Source organism: Macaca nemestrina, chromosome 11 (genome assembly GCF_043159975.1).
Source record: "Macaca nemestrina isolate mMacNem1 chromosome 11, mMacNem.hap1, whole genome shotgun sequence".
NCBI classification, from domain to species: Eukaryota; Metazoa; Chordata; class Mammalia; order Primates; family Cercopithecidae; genus Macaca; species Macaca nemestrina.
Window position 1 is genome coordinate 87,754,419 of NC_092135.1, and position 18,194 is coordinate 87,772,612.

At 36.8% G+C, this 18,194-nt stretch overlaps 1 protein-coding gene across 13 annotated transcripts in view; it reads left to right on the forward strand.

Annotated features, from left to right (window-relative positions):
- Positions 1-18,194, forward strand: part of LOC105468226 (PMS1 homolog 1, mismatch repair system component) — a 90,337-nt gene that overhangs the window by 793 nt on the left and 71,350 nt on the right. For 7 of the 13 annotated variants that reach the window (XM_071073067.1, XM_071073066.1, XM_011718320.3 and 4 more), the window contains exons 2-4: positions 290-788; positions 5,655-5,806; positions 9,930-10,112. In XM_071073067.1, the coding sequence (XP_070929168.1) occupies positions 5,675-5,806; positions 9,930-10,112 (315 nt within the window). In that variant the 5' untranslated portion in view covers positions 290-788; positions 5,655-5,674. Of the gene's footprint in view, positions 1-289; positions 789-823; positions 5,807-9,929; positions 10,113-18,194 lie in introns of those variants that run through there. The other 6 variants (XM_011718318.3, XM_011718316.3, XM_071073072.1 and 3 more) reach the window with 3 other exon arrangements.

The window sequence follows — 18,194 nt, forward strand, 5'->3', positions numbered from 1 at the left end:
ATCAAAAACTGATCCTGAGGAAAGTCTTGATTAGATTTTTTGGAATCGCCTTTGAAATGTAATTTCCCTCACCTTGGCAGTGCGGAAAGTTTGTGATCTTTATTGCCTAAATAGCTTTCAACATTTTGAAATTGACTTGAGAATGTTCGCTATGTATGTCTATGTATCTTGAATTTCTGTTGGCTTTGTGAACTTGTTTTGGATTTAGTCGGATCTTTAAATAAGTGATTTCTTTGTGTTCTCTCTAATGAAAGTCTGTGAGTTCTCTGATCTTTACTTCTTTTTTCAGGCAGACTTGTTGTCCTTAACTGACTTTCCGGGTCATCAACATTCCTTCAGAAGTGTTCCTTTTCCCTCTCAGTAAATATGGAAGACTGACTATCCTGATATTCCCAGACATTCTTTGCTGTGATTTGTAAGCCCGATATAAACCATTCCACTTTTTCAAAAGCATTCATTTGGTACATATATGGTATAGAGTGCTATATTCCAGGGGCTATGCTAGGAATGTGTGATTGATATAAAATAAAACCCCTGTCCTCAAAGAACTCTGAGTCAGGAGGAACAGACAGAAACACATATTAATAGAATAACTTGTGATGAGGTTAATTAGAAATGAGGTAAAGGGGGACTGCAGAGGAAGGAATACCTACTCTGTTGACAGGTGAAGGAAAGGAGGCTGCAGCAGTGAAGAAAGGCTTTCTTGAAGATCTGATACTGAACTAAATCTGGAGGGATGATTAGAAGTCAGCTGAGAGAGAGAGAGAACCATGTGAACTGAGGAAGGAGTGAGTGTCACCATGTTAAGAGAGATGAGTTGGTTGGGCACGGTGGCTCACGCCTGTATTCCCAGCACTTTGGGAGGCCGAGGCGGGCGGATCACCTGACGTCAGGAGTTCGAGACCAGCCTGGCCAACATGGTGAAACCCTGTCTCTACTAAAAATACAAAAATTAGACGGGCATGGTGCTGCGCTCCAGTAATCCCAGCTACTTGTGGGGCTGGGACAGGAGAACCGCTTGAACCTGGGAGGCAGGTTGCAGTGAGCCGAAATTGCTGCACTCCAGCCTGGGCAACAGAGTGAGACTGCCTCAAAAAAAAAAAAAAAAAGTTGTGCAGTATCATCCCCCTAGAGCACATTTGGGCAATGATGGGATGACTGGGAGAGTAGGCAAAAATCCAATTGTTAAGAAGTTTGTACTTAACCTGGTTGGCAGTTGGAAACCTTTATAAAAATTTTAAGTGGGGCAGCAACATGATGAAATTTAAATACAGAAAGAACCCTATAGTGGTTGAGATTCGAGTCAAAATATCAATTAGGTGGTTACTGCAATAGTTCAGGAGAGTAAGTTTGAGAGGCTGAATGGAGGCAGTACAAAGAGGAGAGGACTAGTTTGGGAAACTGTGAGATCTAGATAGTAGGGGAGAGATGACTGGGTGGCAGGATGTAGAGAGTGAGTAGAATTTCTAGGATGACTTCAAGGTTTCTAATTTTGCTTTATGTGCCTGTATGGAAAGTGTTTAAGAGCATGGGCTTTGTAGTCAGACGTGCCAAGGTGTGCATCTGTCACTTAATAGTTTTGTGATCTTGAGCAAGTTACCATGCCTTTAAATCCTATTTGGTGATAAAGGTTGATAGAATTCATAGAGTTGTTTTGAGGATTAAATAGAATAATATATATATAATTCTTATGTTGGCTATTATTTTTATTATCAAACAAGAAATACAGGAAGAAAGCTGATTAGAGTTCTGTCTTGGTGGCTCATGCCTGTATCCCAGCACTTTGGGAGGCCGAGGCAGGCAGATCACCTGAGGTCAGGAGTTCAAGACCAGCCTGGCCAACATGGTGAAACCTCGACTCTACTAAAAATACAAAAAATTAGCCAGGTGTGGTGGTGGGCACCTGTAATCCCAGCTACTCGGGAGGCTGAGGCAGGAGAATTGCTTGAACCCGGGAGGTGGAGTCTGCAGTGAGCCGAGATTGCCCATTGCATTTCAGCCTGGGCAACAAGCGCAAAACCTGAAACCCCGTCTCAAAAAGAAAAAGAAAGTTAGAGAAAGATTCTCTGATCAGTTTGGGACATGTTATGTTTAGGTTGCCTTCAGCTCATCTAAATGATGGTATTTAGAAGGTAGTTGGAAGTAAGGCCCTAAAGTTCAGAAAAAAGTGTGAGATACAGGTGAGCTGGAGGATAATATGGAAGCCAGTTGAAATTATGTATGTAAAGAGAAGGAGGATATTTTTTCTAACGTTTGCATTAGCATAGGAAAGATGCTGGTAAATTATATTTAGTGGTCCTTCATTAATATTCATGAAGTGAAGGGCTTGCCATGAGTGAAGCATTTGATTGTTCTGCCTGGCATCCTACATTCAAAAGTTGTACAGCAGAAAAAAAAAAAGTTTTGCAATTCAGGACAGGGGTATAGTAGGTTTAATTATACAATTTAATCTTTACAGTTAATAATATTTTACATTGATTTACATTGATGATAGGATAAAGTGATATTTGATATTTTGAATATATTAGATTATCCAAATACATAATTAAACTTCACTTTTTCATTTTTTTTTTTCCTTTTTTAATGTGACTACTAGAAAATTTTAAATGATATATATGGCTTATAGTTTTGTTGAACAGTGCTGGATAGAGTACTGGTTAAAATGGCTGGCTCTGAAATCACACTTTGGTTTTATCCTAGCTCTTACTAACAGCTATATACTACTAAGAAAGTTAAACTTTCAAAAACTCAATCAGCTAATCTATAAAATGGAGATAATACAGATATCATATGCTTATGAATTTGGGAGAGACACAAATATTCAAACTGTAGCAATTAGGAGAGAAGAAAGATGACATGACATGGAAGAAGAGTATGAAAAGAGATGCAGACATCTTAAGACCAGAGGACACAATAGGATGGGGTAAAGTGTGATAGAATTCATGCTATGAATTGCCATGATCTTAGTAAACTAGAAGGATGAGGAATATTGGCATGAAATTATAGAGATTTGAAAAAAAAAAAGATTTTGGATTTGTCATTGTAGTAGATGAGGTATTGCAGGGAATGAGACAAAGATGATGAGATTAAGACTGCTCAGAAGGAGTCAGTCTAGGTTTATACCCTAAAGTTTTGTTGATCAGTGTTTTTCTTAGATCCTTGGGATTTCCTAGGTAAGGTAGAAGACTTCTTGAACCCAAGCCTAATGTGTGAGCCCCTTCGGGGTAGGGGTTAGTGGTGGGGGGATTGTTCATTTGGGGGTTTAGAGGAGCTCAATTTAGTCCCAGTACCCTGGGATGTTTTTAGCATTTATTTGCCAAACACTGTAATACGTTATTTATATATACTACCTTATTTACTTCTCACCACAATCATGTTATATCATTATTAGATCCATTTTGTGGATTAGGTGATTGCATTTTAGAGAGTTTAATTTCCTCAGTGTGATATACCTGTTAGTGTAAGAGCTGGGATAAAACCAAAGTAGTGTGATTTCAGAGCCTGCCATTTTAACTACTGCTCTATCCAGCACCGTTCAATGGAACTATAAGCCACATATGTCATTTTAAATTTTCTAGTAGTCACATTAAACAGATTTTTTTAAAGGTTAGTTTTAATATATTTTATGTAATCTAATGTATCCAAATAGGACATTTTTTTGGTCCGATAAAATCTTGATTCTATAGAGGAGTTTTATGTTGTATGTTGTCAAGCTTGTGCTTTTATTCCTGTAATGTTTTCTGTAATTAGGCAATAAGATGCAAAAAGCACCCCCCTCCCTGCATGCTTTACAGATGGAATTTCCATAGGACATTTTTGGATTTTTTGTTTGTTTGAACAAAGGATTTCCAGTTACCAACAGATTTTGGATCTGCAGGTTGGATCTATAAAGGACCTCAAATGCCAGCTTAGAGATTTGAGCTTTATATTGGCTTTGAGGAGCCACATGATTAAAATAATGTAGGCAGAATAATATAGAAGATAGTTATCTGACATGTCTGGTATGAGACTAGTTCAGATTAACAGTAATCCTAACTCTAAAGGAGCTCAGTGATTGAAAAAGACATTATAACTCATCAGAATGTATGGATGACTAATGATGTTTAAATGAGACTGTTGGTAAGGCACATAACTGATTGTCATCCACTTCCCAAAGTTGTATTATCGCTTGGTCATTCTCAGCCAACATTACACTCATTATAGCACAATTGTTCTCATTATTCAGTTATTACCATAGCATTTGTTTTTAAGAAATCTTTTTAGAACATGCATGTCTTGATTCCAATATTTGTGAGCTTTCAGTGATCCACTGTAATGAGTTTGGACCAAGATATAGTTGGCACAGACATTTAAGGAAATAGATTTGAAATAAAAATCTCAAATGAGAAGGGAACAGTTACTTACTCAGCTTTCAGCCTCTTAAATGGCCATAATAATAAGTCTAATTTTTATACATAGTACCTACTTTTTATGGTTTAGAGGTTTAAATGCAATCCCATATGTAAAGTATTTAGCACAATGTTTAGCATGCTATATATTTAATGTAGTAGTTGCTGTTCTTATTGTAATCATCATTTTAGTTAACGGCAGTATAGACTGGGTGACCAAAGGTGAAGAGTCATTGAGGCTAATTAGGAAATTATATTGGGAACTAAATGTGAGAAATACTGAGAAAAGAATTGAGAGGATTTATGAGTTGATTAGATTTGAGTCAGGGTGAATGGATTATTCCTATAGGAAAGTCATGGGTTTAGGGTAGGGATTGGTTAATTATTCCTGGAGTTTGAGCTAGTGATTATTTCAGCAGGCAGTTGGAAATACAGGGTTCGAGTTTGCAAGAAAAGTCAGAATTGATGATGATAATTAGTCACACGAAAGTCCTGGAAGAAATTAGAAAAAAACCAATTTCTTCCTCTAATGTTACTGTGGACTTTTTTTTTTAGGTGCTTGTGGCAGAATATTGTGGATTTTTTGAACCCATTTTTGGTCATTTTTATTCGTAGGCATTTATATGTATTCATATATTACATATCAATAGAGAAAATGTTGAAGGACTTGCCTTAGCTCTGCCTCTTAATAACTGGATGACCTTGGACAAGTTTTCTAATTTCTTTGTGCCTTAGTAGTTTTATAAAATTGAGGTGATAATGGCACCTGTTTTCAAAGGGTAATAGTAAGAAGACTTATGGCTAGGCGCAGTGGCTCATGCCTGTAATCCCGATACTTTGGGAGGCCAAGGCAAGTGGATCACTTGAGGTCAGGAGTTTGAGACCAGCCTGGCCAACATGGCAAAACCCCGTCTCTACTAAAAATATAAAAACTAGCTAGGTGTTGTGGCGGGCACCTGTAATCCCAGCTACTCTGGAGGCTGAGGCAGGGGTGCCTGAACCTGGGAGGCAGAGGTTGCAGTGAGTCAAGATCATGGCACTGCACTCAAGCCTGGGTGACAGTGAGATTCCATCTCAAAAAAAAAAAAAAAAAAAAAAAAAGGAAGAACACTTAATATTGTATGTGCTAACAGTTGAGCAGTTGAGCCTAGCATACAGTAAGTGTCAGTGAAGATGATCTATTATCATCTGTCATTATTATTGCCATCTGTCCTGTTGGTCAGGAATGTTTAACAATTCTTACAAGTTGCATTTTTTATCTTCTAGCTGTTTTGTTAAAAGCAAAAATGAAACAGTTGCCTGCGGCAACAGTTCGACTCCTTTCAAGTTCTCAGATCATCACTTCGGTTGTCAGTGTTGTAAAAGAGCTTATTGAAAACTCCTTGGATGCTGGTGCCACAAGCATAGATGTTAAACTGGTGAGTATCCTTGAGAACCCAGATACCTTTAAGACAAAGAAAAGGGGCTGGACAGATGTTTTCTCTTTAAACTGTTACCTTTATTTTATTTCTTTACACCAGTAAATTATTCTTAGGACATTGGACCCTTTGTCTTAAGAGTAAATCCTTAAAAATAAATTTTAATTTAAATTAACATTATAGTAACGCTAAAGGAAATATAAAAGAAAACATGTTCTTTGTTTTTTTGAGACATGTTTTTGAGACAAAAAACATGTTCTTTGTATTTTCTACAAATATTGGTTATTCATGTTTCTTTGTTTTAAATATTTCCTTTTGCATTTTATTTTTTCCATCTAATCTAATTTCAAACCATTTCTCTTGTTACTTTTTTCACATTTTAAAATATAAGTTCTGTATATTAAATCATTTGAGTAAATATGGCCTATATCACTCATTATGATTTATTGCAATTAGTTTCCATGACTAGTTCCCCTGTTCTAAATTGCTAACACGTAGATATATGGTCTATTTTATTCATTTTTGTGTCCTCTATACCTGGCTAGTACCTAGTACCTACTAGGAAGGTAAATAAATCTGATTGAATATAAGAATACATTTTTAAAAATCTCCTAATTATCAGATATTTATGCTGTTTCTGGTGGTATAGAACTAGAAATAATGCTGATAGAAATATATTTGTAGGGCCAGGTGCGGTGGCTCAAGCCTGTAATCCCAGCACTTTGGGAGGCCGAGACGGGCGGATCATGAGGTTAGGAGATCGAGACCATCCTGGCTAACCCGGTGAAACCCCGTCTCTACTAAAAAATACAAAAAACTAGCCGGGCGAGGTGGCGGGCGCCTGTAGTCCCAACTACCCGGGAGGTTGAGGCAGGAGAATGGCCTAAAAACCCGGGAGGCGGAGCTTGCAGTGAGCCGAGATCTGGCCACTGCACTCCAGCCTGGGCGACAGAGCGAGACTCCGTCTCAAAAAAAAAAAAAGAAAGAAATATATTTGTAGGAAAGGGACCTAACCTTTTCTTATCTACCAGATAAGATTCTATGAGATGGACATACTATATGTATGTATATTTGTGTGAAAATAAAATCCTTTCTTATAAATCACTTCTTATAAAACATTGTGACTTAACTACTATACCCATTTTATTTATTTATTTATTTATTTATTTATTTATTTATTTATTTTAACTGGGTCTCGCTCTTTCGCCCAGGCTGGAGTGCAGTGGCGCGATCTCAGCTTACTACAATCCCCCTCCCCAGTTCAAGCAGTTCTCCTGCCCCAGCCTCCCAAGTAGCTGGGATTACAGGCGCCTGCTACCATGCCTGGCTAATTTTTGTATTTTTAGTAGAGACGGGGTTTCACCATGTCGGCCAGGTTGGTCTCGAACTCCTGACCTCAGGTGATCTGCCCACCTTGGCCTCCCAAAGTGTTGGGATTACAGGCATGAGCCACCCGCGCCCAGCCATACTATACCCATTTTACAGGTAATGTTCTGAGAAGTTTCCCAAAGTCTCATAATTAGTAAGTAGTGGAGCTAAGACTGGAATCCAGGTCTTTCTGACTCTAAAACCCGTTCTTGATCTTCTGTCTGTGCCAGTGGTTCTCATGATGTTTGGATGCATCAGAATAACTTAGGATGTTTGTTAAAACTGTTACTGGGCCTTACTCACAGAACTTCATAGTCTAGATGGGACCTGAGAATTTGCATTTCTAGTAAATTTCTAATTGATGCTGATGCTGGTGGGTTATGGAACACACTTTGAGAACCATTCTACTCTATCAAACCTGTATTCTGTTTTTAATACACTCTAAGCTTTATAAACAAGAAAAAAAGTATATTAAACCCAAAGAAAGACAGTTTGTTTTTCTTAGGCATTTCGTGTAGTCAGTTCAGTCTGATTAGAGTATAATTGATAATAATTAAACAGGATTAAATAGTTTTATTTGACAGACTTCACTTAAGAATCTTTGGCAGGCAAACGTCCTTTTCTTAAACATTTCTGAAAGAAAAACTGGTTTTTAAAATAGTGTTACAAAGCCAACAGAAGTCCTGTATAAACTAAGTTAAATATTTTAATCTGCCTGTAAATTTTAGTCTCTTGACATTTACCAGTATTTGCATTGTAAAATTTTAAGATACACACCTTAAATGTGTGGCTCTACATAATAAGACCTGTTTCATTATGGTTTTATGGTATAATAGCTATCCTGACTAGATATGTTTTCTTAATTAATTAAACATGATGATACAATTTTAAACATTTAAACAAATCTTTGTCTTCTTATTATGGGGTTTCAAGATCATGTTGCCCAGGCTGGTCTCAAACTACTGACCTCAAGTGATCCGCCCATCTCAGCCTCCTAAATTGCTGGAGTACAGGCGTGAGTCACCATACTTGGCCCGGTTTTTCTTTAAAATGAAGAAGAAAGACTGTTCCCAGAATGTAAACTTAACTTTATTTATTTGTTTATTTATTTTGAGATAGTCTCACTCTGTTGCCCAGGCTGAAGTGCAGTGGTGTGATCTCAGCTCACTGCAACCTCTGTCTCCCAGTCTCAAGGGATTCTCCTGCCTCAGCCTCCCAAGTAGCTGGGATTACAGGTGTGTGCCACCACGCCCAGCTAATTTTTTGTATTTTTAGTAGAGACCAAGGTTTCACCATGTTAACCAGGCTGGTCTTGAACTCCTGACCTCAAATGATCTGCCTGCCTTGGCCTCCCAAAGTGCTGCAGTTACTTGCATGAGCCACTGCACTCAGCCAAACTTAATTTTAGATTGAGAGAGGTGTGAGGAACAAAATGTTACGCATTTCCCTCCTATGTTTTGTATATCTAATTTATCTAAAAATTGCTGACATATACAGTATTATATCATTTTAGGTTATTAAAAAGATGTGATATTATTTTAAATACCAGAGTCAGTATAATTATAGAAAGTTTTTTTTCCCCCTTTATAACTTGCATCTATGGTCATACACGTAAGACTTTGTGGAGTAAAGTCAGGCTTATTTATTATGGAAGTTGGCTACCAAATTTAGAATATGGTGTTCATAGAAAGTATGATCACTATGGGAATTTAAATTTTGTTTTTGTTATATTTGCATATTTTTAGTATTAGAATATAAAACTAAGCAATGAATTGAGATTTTGAAAAAATTTTCGTTGTCTGATATGATGGCTCACACCTGTAATTCCAGCACTTTGGGAAGCTGAGGCAGGAGGATTGCTTGGAGCCAGGAGTTTGATATCAGCCTGGACAACAAAGTGAGACCCCACCTGTACAAAAAATAAAAATAAAAGTAGCTAGGCCCTGGCATGCACCTGTAGTCCCAGCACCTCAAGAGGCTGAGGTGGGAGGGTCACTTGAGCCCAGGCATTCAAAGCTGCAGTGAGCTATGCTCATGCCACTGTACTGTATGTCACCTGAGTGACAAAGTATCTAAAAAAAAGTCTTGATTTTTTTTCGATTAAAACTCACTGTAGTTGCCAAATTAGATGTGTTTTCTCAGCAGTTTCCTGTTAGATGGCTGTTTGCAGAAAAAGATTTAAAAAGTTATAATGTAGTAAACATAAAGATTTTTATGTGTACAGTAAGGGAGAAAGTATTAAAAATCAGGTTGATTCCTGCCATAGAAAAGCAAAATAAGTAAACAAAAAAAATAAATAAATAAAAATCAGGTTGAATAATGATACTTGCTAGGTTCTTCCTGACTAGAACATGTGTTACTTTGTTGCTGATGGAATTCTGTTCTGTTTTGTTTTGTTTGGGGGCCATAGATACAAAAGGTGTATGTAGTTCAGAAGAATTTTTTCAGTCAAGTGTAAACATAAATTATTGTATACTGTAAATACCCATGATAATGAAACAGTGAAAAGAAACCTTAAAAATCAGCCTAACCTCCTTATTCAACAGTTGAATCTGTGTCCAGAGAAAACAAGGGAGTTGCCCATTGCACAATAACTAGAAATTAGTAGAGCTAAAGAATTTAATGTTTTATATCCATAGTGCTATGCTTTCGTAAAAGTAAATAAATGTCAAAATTCTTTCACTTGTGTTTCTTTCTAAGTGTGATAACAGTTTAATACTTTTACATACTGAAAGTGTTTTTTGACATTTTTTAGGAGAACTATGGATTTGATAAAATTGAGGTGCGAGATAACGGGGAGGGTATCAAGGCTGTTGATGCACCTGTAATGGCAATGAAGTACTACACCTCAAAAATAAATAGTCATGAAGATCTTGAAAATTTGACAACTTACGGTTTTCGTGGAGAAGCCTTGGGATCAATTTGTTGTGTAGCTGAGGTAAGGTAATTATATTGGTTGTTTTAGTGATTTCATATTCACTGAATATTACAGTTAAAACTAACCCGGTATTTGGTGAAGTATGGTTTTAATTATTTTTATTATGGTAAAATATACATAACATAAGCCAGGCAAGGTGGCTCATGCCTGTAATCCCATCACTTTGTGAGGCCGAGGCAGGTGGATCACCTGACGTCAGGAGTTTGAGACTAGCCTGGCCCACATGGTGAAACCCCGTCTCTACTAAAAATACAAAATTAGCTGGGTGTGGTGGCTCACATCTGTAGTAGTAGTCCCGGCTGAGGCAGGAGAATTGCTTGAACCCGGGAGACAGAGGCTGCAGTGACCCGAGATCGTGCCACTGCACTCCAACCTGAGCAAGACAGAGCGAGATTCTGTCTCAAAAAATATATGTATATACATAACATAAAATTTATAATTTTAACTATTTTTAATTGTACAATTCAGTGGCAGTGGCATTAGCTATGGTCACATTGTCATGTATCTATCACCATTATTCATCTCCCCAGCGTTTTCATTATTTCAAACTCTGTACCCATTAAACAATGATGCCCTTTTCCCGTCCCCTAATACTCACTGTTCGACTTTCTGTCTCTATAAATAGACTATGCTAGGTATCACAATTAAGTGGACTCGAAATATTTGTTCTTTTGTATCTGGCCTATTTCTCTTATAGTGTCTTCAGGGTTCATCCGTGTTGTAACATGCATCAAAATTTCCTTCCTTTTTAAGGCTGAATAATATTCCATTGTGTGTATATACCACATTTTGTTTATCTGATCTTCCATCGGTGGACACCCGGGTTACTTTCACCCACCTTTGGGCTATTGTGAATAATGTTTCTGTGAACATTGGTGTACAAGTATCTGTTTGAGTCCCTGCTTTTACTTCTTTGGGGTATATACCCTGAAGTAGACTTGCTATGTCATATCATAATTCTGTGTTTAATTTTTTGAGGAGGAGCAAAGTGTGTTTTGCATTTAAAAATTGTGAATTGTATTAAGAAAATTAAACGGATATTTAACTATAGCACTTCTCAGAGCCTTTACTATGTTCAAGCACATTGTAAATTTCTAAGGTTAGTTTATATAGGTACTTTTTCCTATACCTGCTTGACCATGAAATTCTTTTATTGAGAAAGCGTATCATTTTTGTTTGTTTGCTTGTTCTGTGGACTACACTTTGGAAATACCACTCTAATCTCAGTTAGTGAGATTATGCCCTAGAGATGTGAACTGACTTGGTCTAAACCCTACCTAGTTAAGGGCAGATTGGATCTAAGAACTTTAACCTTCTGACTGGGTTAGGTGCTCAGTGTTTATGTTCGCCTGAGTTCAGTGCTTGGCACACTCAATTGCATAGTACAAATTATACTACACTGCCTCTGCCCCGATCTTATAACTAGTTTGTGGCAAAACCCATCTGGAATCTTGATCTCTTCATTTCTGTTATCTCAGTTGTGTTTGATTACATGACTCTGTACTGCTTTTTTTGTACTGTACTATTACCCTATGGATGTTGGGCTCTTATTGTGTAACATATCTATGTGCCAGGTGACAGAGTGATTGTGAGGGTCTCTTGAGCTATTGAAATTTGCCCAGTAGCAGTGTAAAAATCCTTCATTTGTGCTTAGGCTGGCAGACCCTATTTAGGCAAGAATGTTCCAGTACAGTAAAATGATAGGACTTCATACCTGTTGTTCTGGAAAAGTGACACAGACATGAGCTATTGTTGCTGTCTCTCCTTCTGGTCTTTGGACATCTGTTCAGTAGTCCAGTCTTCCCAGGAGTAATGATATATTCTCTAGGTTCATTGTGGTCTTCCCTCAGCCCTTCTGTTTTTGAAGTGCTGGCATAAGGTAGTGTAGGTTTTCTCCATTTTTTGTGGCTATGATTCCAGCTCAGTACAGATGTTGCTTGACTTATGAGGGGATTACATTCCTGATTAAACCTTTGTAAGTTGAAAATATTGTAAATCGAAAATGCATTTAATATGCTTAACTTGCTGAGCATCACAGCTTAGCCTTACCTACTTTAAACATGCTCAGAACACTTACATTGGCCTACAGCTGGGCAAAATTATCTGGCAACATAGGACACTGGAGAGGATCTGTTGTTTATCCTCATCTTCACATGGTTGACTGGGAGCTGTGGCTCACTGCCTCAGCATTGCTAGCGTGTCCACTGCTTTCTACTGAATGCATATCACTTCTGCGCCACTGTAAAGTCAAAAAATCCTAAGTAGCACTGTTGTTAAATTGGTGAACATCTGTGTTCAGTTTTTTTACTTTTGGGCGTTTCTGGCTGTGTAACATCATGTCTTAAGTAGGCCAGAAAAATTGCAAAGGAGATGAAGTTTAAGTGGGAGATTTTGCTGTTGGAGCATAGAGGACTGGGGGCCCTTGCTTATTAGAATCCAGATGTTTAGACATCATTAAAGGGAAATTGTTACATGTACTCTTAAAACCGCTGTCCAAAATCTAGCACACTATGTATTTCTCTATTTTCCTCAGCACTCGCTTTATTTAGAGTTCACAGAGCCTCCAAATAGATTTTGGGGAAGAGTGACTAGAGGGTTCAACTGGACATTATTCATTTTTCTCCCCGAGACTGTAAATGGGAATCCACAACTCTGGATCTTGTACGAAGAGTTTGTTTTTAAAATTGCATGAGGTTTGCACCAGGGAACCTCTGAACCTGCTCGTATGCTTTAGCTGTCAGTGACTACTTTAGAAGTCATATTTTTTTTTTGTTTTAGAGCATAAGTATTTGATTTTTTTTTAACTGTTGTTCAGACTTGACAGATAGGCTTTACGCTTTATTTGGTAGATTATTGTCAAAAAAGGTAATTTGGCATTTCTGTATTTTCTGCAAGATATATGTAACCCTTCAGAGCTGAAATTGGTCATAATTAGCTTTGCCTGCTAGGTGGCAGCACTATACTTGGTTTTTAGAAATAGGTTTTACATGAGCCGTATGATTTATTCAAATCTTCACTGTAGTTCTGAGTTTAGATGGCAGTTTTGTATGTTTTTTTTCCATTGGTCACTTTCTATCTTGTTTCCTTATTTGATTACTTAAACCCACTTGATAGGCAAGTTTATCATTTTGTCTTTGTTTTATTTTGAGGCACTCAAGTGGCCTTGAGTATAAATAAAATAATTTTGCTCATCAGAATTACAAAAGAATTGTCAAAGTATCACAATAGTGGAAAACTATAAAATTTTTTTTAAAAATGTTTGCAGTGCCAAGCATTTATATTAGAAAATATTAACAGTATTTTATGGAGTTTCCTTTCTTACAAGTCTTTGGGAGAACCACATATAGATGTGTGTGTGTATGATTTACACACACACCTACACTAACAACACAATGAATTTTTACATATGTATACTCCTGATCAAGATTTAGACCGTTATCAGAACCCCAGAAGGTTCCCTCATACGCACTCCCAGTCAGTACTCCTCAGAGGTAACTGCTGTTCAGACCTCTGTCAGCACAGCTTAGTTCTTTATATTCTTGAACTTGATATAAATGAAATCTTACGGTATGTATTATTTTGGCACAGAGTTTTTGATGATGATTTAGGTTTGATTGTACCTGAAAACTAAAGGAAATACAGAGCTAGCTGGAAGGAACTTTTATAGTAGTAGGGGACCCTAGTACACTATCTAGATCCCCCTCTTCTGGACTGAGCAGTCAGCCCCCAGCTGCCAAGAGTGTTGGTGACTCACCCCTGAGTCTCCATCTGGAGCTTGCCCTTATTGCAGCTGAAGAGAGCTGCCTTACCCAAGTCATACAGGGCAACCTGCATCCAATTAATCCAGTGACTGGTTGAGGGGTTATAAAGGTCCCGGTTCAGGACAACATTGCCCTGTGCCCACTGGCGATCATCCCAGAGAACCCACCAATAAACTGCCCGCTCACTAATCTACATCTCAAAATGAGCTTCATGGATTAGCCAGCCTACAAATGTAGGTCTTCTGTGCTTCAGTCTCTTCATAGTACTGATGAGGAAACTGAGGTCTTTTGAAGCCAAATGCCAAGTCTTCTTACCTCAACTTCAAAACACTGTCTCTCATACTCAAGTAATGTTCATTGTGTACTGCACACAGGGTGCTGCGCTAGGTAGTTGATTTCAGAGGAATTGTACACAGTGAAATATGAAATTTGTAACCTATTCAGGGATACATAGTGTGTTCAAGGCAAAGCCCAGAATTCAGTCCTAATTTCATACCTTTCAGTAGTGAGTTTTCCATGGTAGGTTATATTACCTCTTTACTAGCATGATTAGAAATGTATTTATAAAGTTTAAAAATACCTCCATATTAAATATTAAATTATTTACAAATATACCCAGGCCTGCATTGCTAAGTTCAATAGATAAGTTGTTAGGAGTAGGTGAGTTGAAACTTATATGGGAGGACTGTGAATAGTATTTGAGAAAAACAGGATGTTCGTTGAAGTCAGTTACATTTAAAAATAAATATTTTAAGTAAGAGTTAATGGGTGCTTTTTGGGAGAAAGGAGTTCATTTTTTAAACTTAATGAATATTCCTTATCACTCAAAGAATTGAAGTTTCACATATAGAAAAAATATATTTTCAAGACTGGCTTATTTTGAAACTTTTTAGATGAAAATTATAGTGAATGCAATAAAAATTAGTAATTTGATTATTTTATCTACCAAACTAATTGATGCATATAATTTTAAAGTCACAGGGTTGTAAACCATCCTAGGCTCAGTAGATTGATACGTAATTGGGCACACTATTAAACAGCCATCACCTATAACTCTAGTTGTTGACATTACTTTCTGTTTATTTTAAAATGTTATTAAGAAGAAAAATTAACTTAGACTTTCAGCAGAATTGACTGGAGAAATCTAAAATACATCTAATTCTATGTTCTTTATATACTTGAATGATCAGTTTTCCTAATTTGTCAATTATAAAATAACTTCCAACCTTAAACAGTCCAAAGGAGTAAAGCATTATTTTTGTTTTGTCTTGTTTTCTAATTTTTAAAATTTTTCATAGAGACAGGGTCTCACTCTGTTGTTCAGGCTGGGCTCAAAATCCTGGCCTCAAGCGATCTTCCTACCTCAGCCACCCAAATTGCTGGTAGGCATGAGCCATTGTGCCCTGCAGGCATTCTTTTTATATTGACAGAGTAAACTATTGGTATTTTAAAATGGAATTACTGCTTGCATGATCTGTGATGAGTATATCAGCAGCTGACACATTTACTGGTAATGGTTTTCTTTAAAATTGTAAAGGCAAGCATAACTTCTTGAAATGTATTGTTTGTAGAGCAATACTTTTGAGAAATTTGTCATCTTCAGTGTTTAATTACTAGTACTAATTACTAAGCACAGTAACTGAGTTGAAATAGAGAGTAAAAATCCTGTCTTGACCTTCTCATAAAAATTTTTATAAAGATTATTTGTATATATTATTTCTATCACATAATAAAAACCATAAAATATTTTTCTTTTTAGGTGGTAGTTTATATATGTTATCAAAGAAATGTGTAAGAAACTAACAACATTTTTGAACTGGATTATATATGGAGGCTGGTTTTAGAAATACAGAAATTTATTTTTTTTCTTAAAGAGCAGATTCTGAAGTAGGAGTCAGAAGCCTAATTCTAAATCCTGAGTGTTTGAATAGGAGACCTGGCCAAAGGCCAAAGTCAGATTAAGTTTTCTGATAATTTTTTTTTTTTTTAATTTATCAAATGAGGTTCAAATAATGTCTTGAATATTGTGTACATACACATGCAAGTTATTTCTACTTGGACTTGTATGTGAAAAGTAGGATGCAGCTGGATAAGATCATTAGACTTGCTTATTCCCCTTTGCAAATAGTATTTCCCCTCAGCGTTCAATGTATACTTTTCTACATTTTGGGGAAATCCCTTCTAAAATGTAGTAGCCATTCATAGGTAAATTCCTTCTAATTCCCACCAAATGTCTTCATTCTGTAGTGTTAGTTCATTTTTTTCTCTCAGAAGAATAAATGTCATCCTCTGCATAACATTTATATTTATGGATTCATTCATCCACCATTTAAATGATTACAATGTACTGAATGTTACTCTCACCTTGTCAAACTCATTATGCAGTTGACCCTTGAACATCACCCAGTTGAGGTGCAGACCACTCCCTTCCCCCTCCGCCACCACTTCGCCATGCAGTCAAAAATTGACGTGTAACTTTTAACTCCTTTAAAACTTATCTACTGTTGACTGGCCTACTGTTGACCGGAAGATAACATATTTTATATGTTACATGTATTATATACTGTATTCTTACAGTAAAGTAAGCTGGTGAAAATAATGTTATTAAGAAAATTATAAGAGAAAATATGTTTGCTATTCATTAAGTGGCAGCTGTTCATTAAGTGTTCATGTTAAGTAGGCTAAGGAAAGGGTAGAGGAGGAGAGATTGGTCTTGCTGTCTCTGGTGGCAGAAAATCTGTGTGTTAAGTGGACCTGCACAGTTCAAACTTGTGGGTCAACTGTACATAATTTTGTGATGAGATAATATAGGATCTGTAGGTTTGTTTTTATATCACATCACGTTAAGTCTCCAGGGGTTGGAGGAGCAGAATGAGAAGCTGAGTCATTCTGTTTTGAAGATGGAAGTTGGGACTCACTTATTTGTGGGCCCACATGCTATAAAAGGGCCAGGGGAAGCCCCTAGTGTCATTATGATGGTTCTAAGCCAAGGACTCCTGACTCCTTTTCCACAGTGTAGGGCTGTCTCCTATATTTTTTATAGCTGCGATGGAAGAGCTTTAGTCAAAATATGTCTGGGAAGTTTTGAAGCAGTTATAATATTTTGCTTCCTAAATGCAGCTTCTTCACAGGTGATGGAACTCTGTTGAAAGGAAAAAACCAGGGCCAAGATCTCCCTGTTGTTAGGCTCCCCATAGCGGGTATCTGAGAACAAGTTCTGCAGTCAGAGTACTTTAATTAGTGCACAATACTTGCACAGGCAGGCAGGCAGGCATACTCACACACAGAAAAGAAAACATTTCAGCCATTCAGGCAAAAGTCTGTATTTCACCTGAATCATAAAGACCCTGAGTTTTCAACTCGTTTTTGTGTCAGTTTTCATCTAAAAATTAGCCCCCCAAAAACTCAAAAGACTTTATCATAATTACCTTAAATGAATTTTTGTCAAGAGGATTTTTACCAGAATTATCAGGATATATTCTAAGTTTTTTCTTTACTTTTTATCTAAACATTGAAGAAAAACTCTTTTTTTATTAAACATAAAGTTTAAATGCTTTTATGTAATTTTAATTTTGCAATGATATACTGCAATTTCTTGAAACTCAGTAAACTGGACCAGAGAGTCAGTTTTTAATAACTGATAACTAATATAGCCTCCAAGGTTCTCTAAGAACTTGTAAAACTTTTCCATTTAAAATACTGGTTTTCTTTATTTCTTCTCTTGACACCGGTAGATTCACTCTCTGCCACCATTCCTCAATGTCTCTAGTAAGAATCACCAGTAATGTGTACTGTTAGAGATGCTCCTGATAGTGGAGTTACTGCAGGCTCACATGCTAGGGCCTGCACAGCTAATGAATTCTGAACCTGTGCCCGGTCCAAAAAGAAGTTTCCTGCTCCAGACACAGGGTCATGTGATGAAATGAACTCTCGAAATACAATTCCCTTTCCTTCCTCTGTGGAACAAACACACTGGATTTCATAAATTTATGAGATACACTTATGTGTTTGCTTTATGCTTACTGTCTTTAACCATGAATCGCAAAGCGTTTCCTATCTAAATAAATTTTCATAGTATTCTACAAATTGTAATTTGACAAAATTTTAATGTTGGAAAAGAGCGGTTTTTTTTTTTTTTTTTTTTTTTTTTTTTTTTTTTTTACTTTAACATAAATGTTACGTTATGAGCACTAAGGTCTTATTTTGCTTTTTAGCACTTCAGTTTCTTTGCCTAGATTAGAGTATATATGTTTAAAGGATGAGCAAGTTAATATCTTGTAAGATACTTTGAAGTGGTTAAAACAAAATCCCATGTAACCTT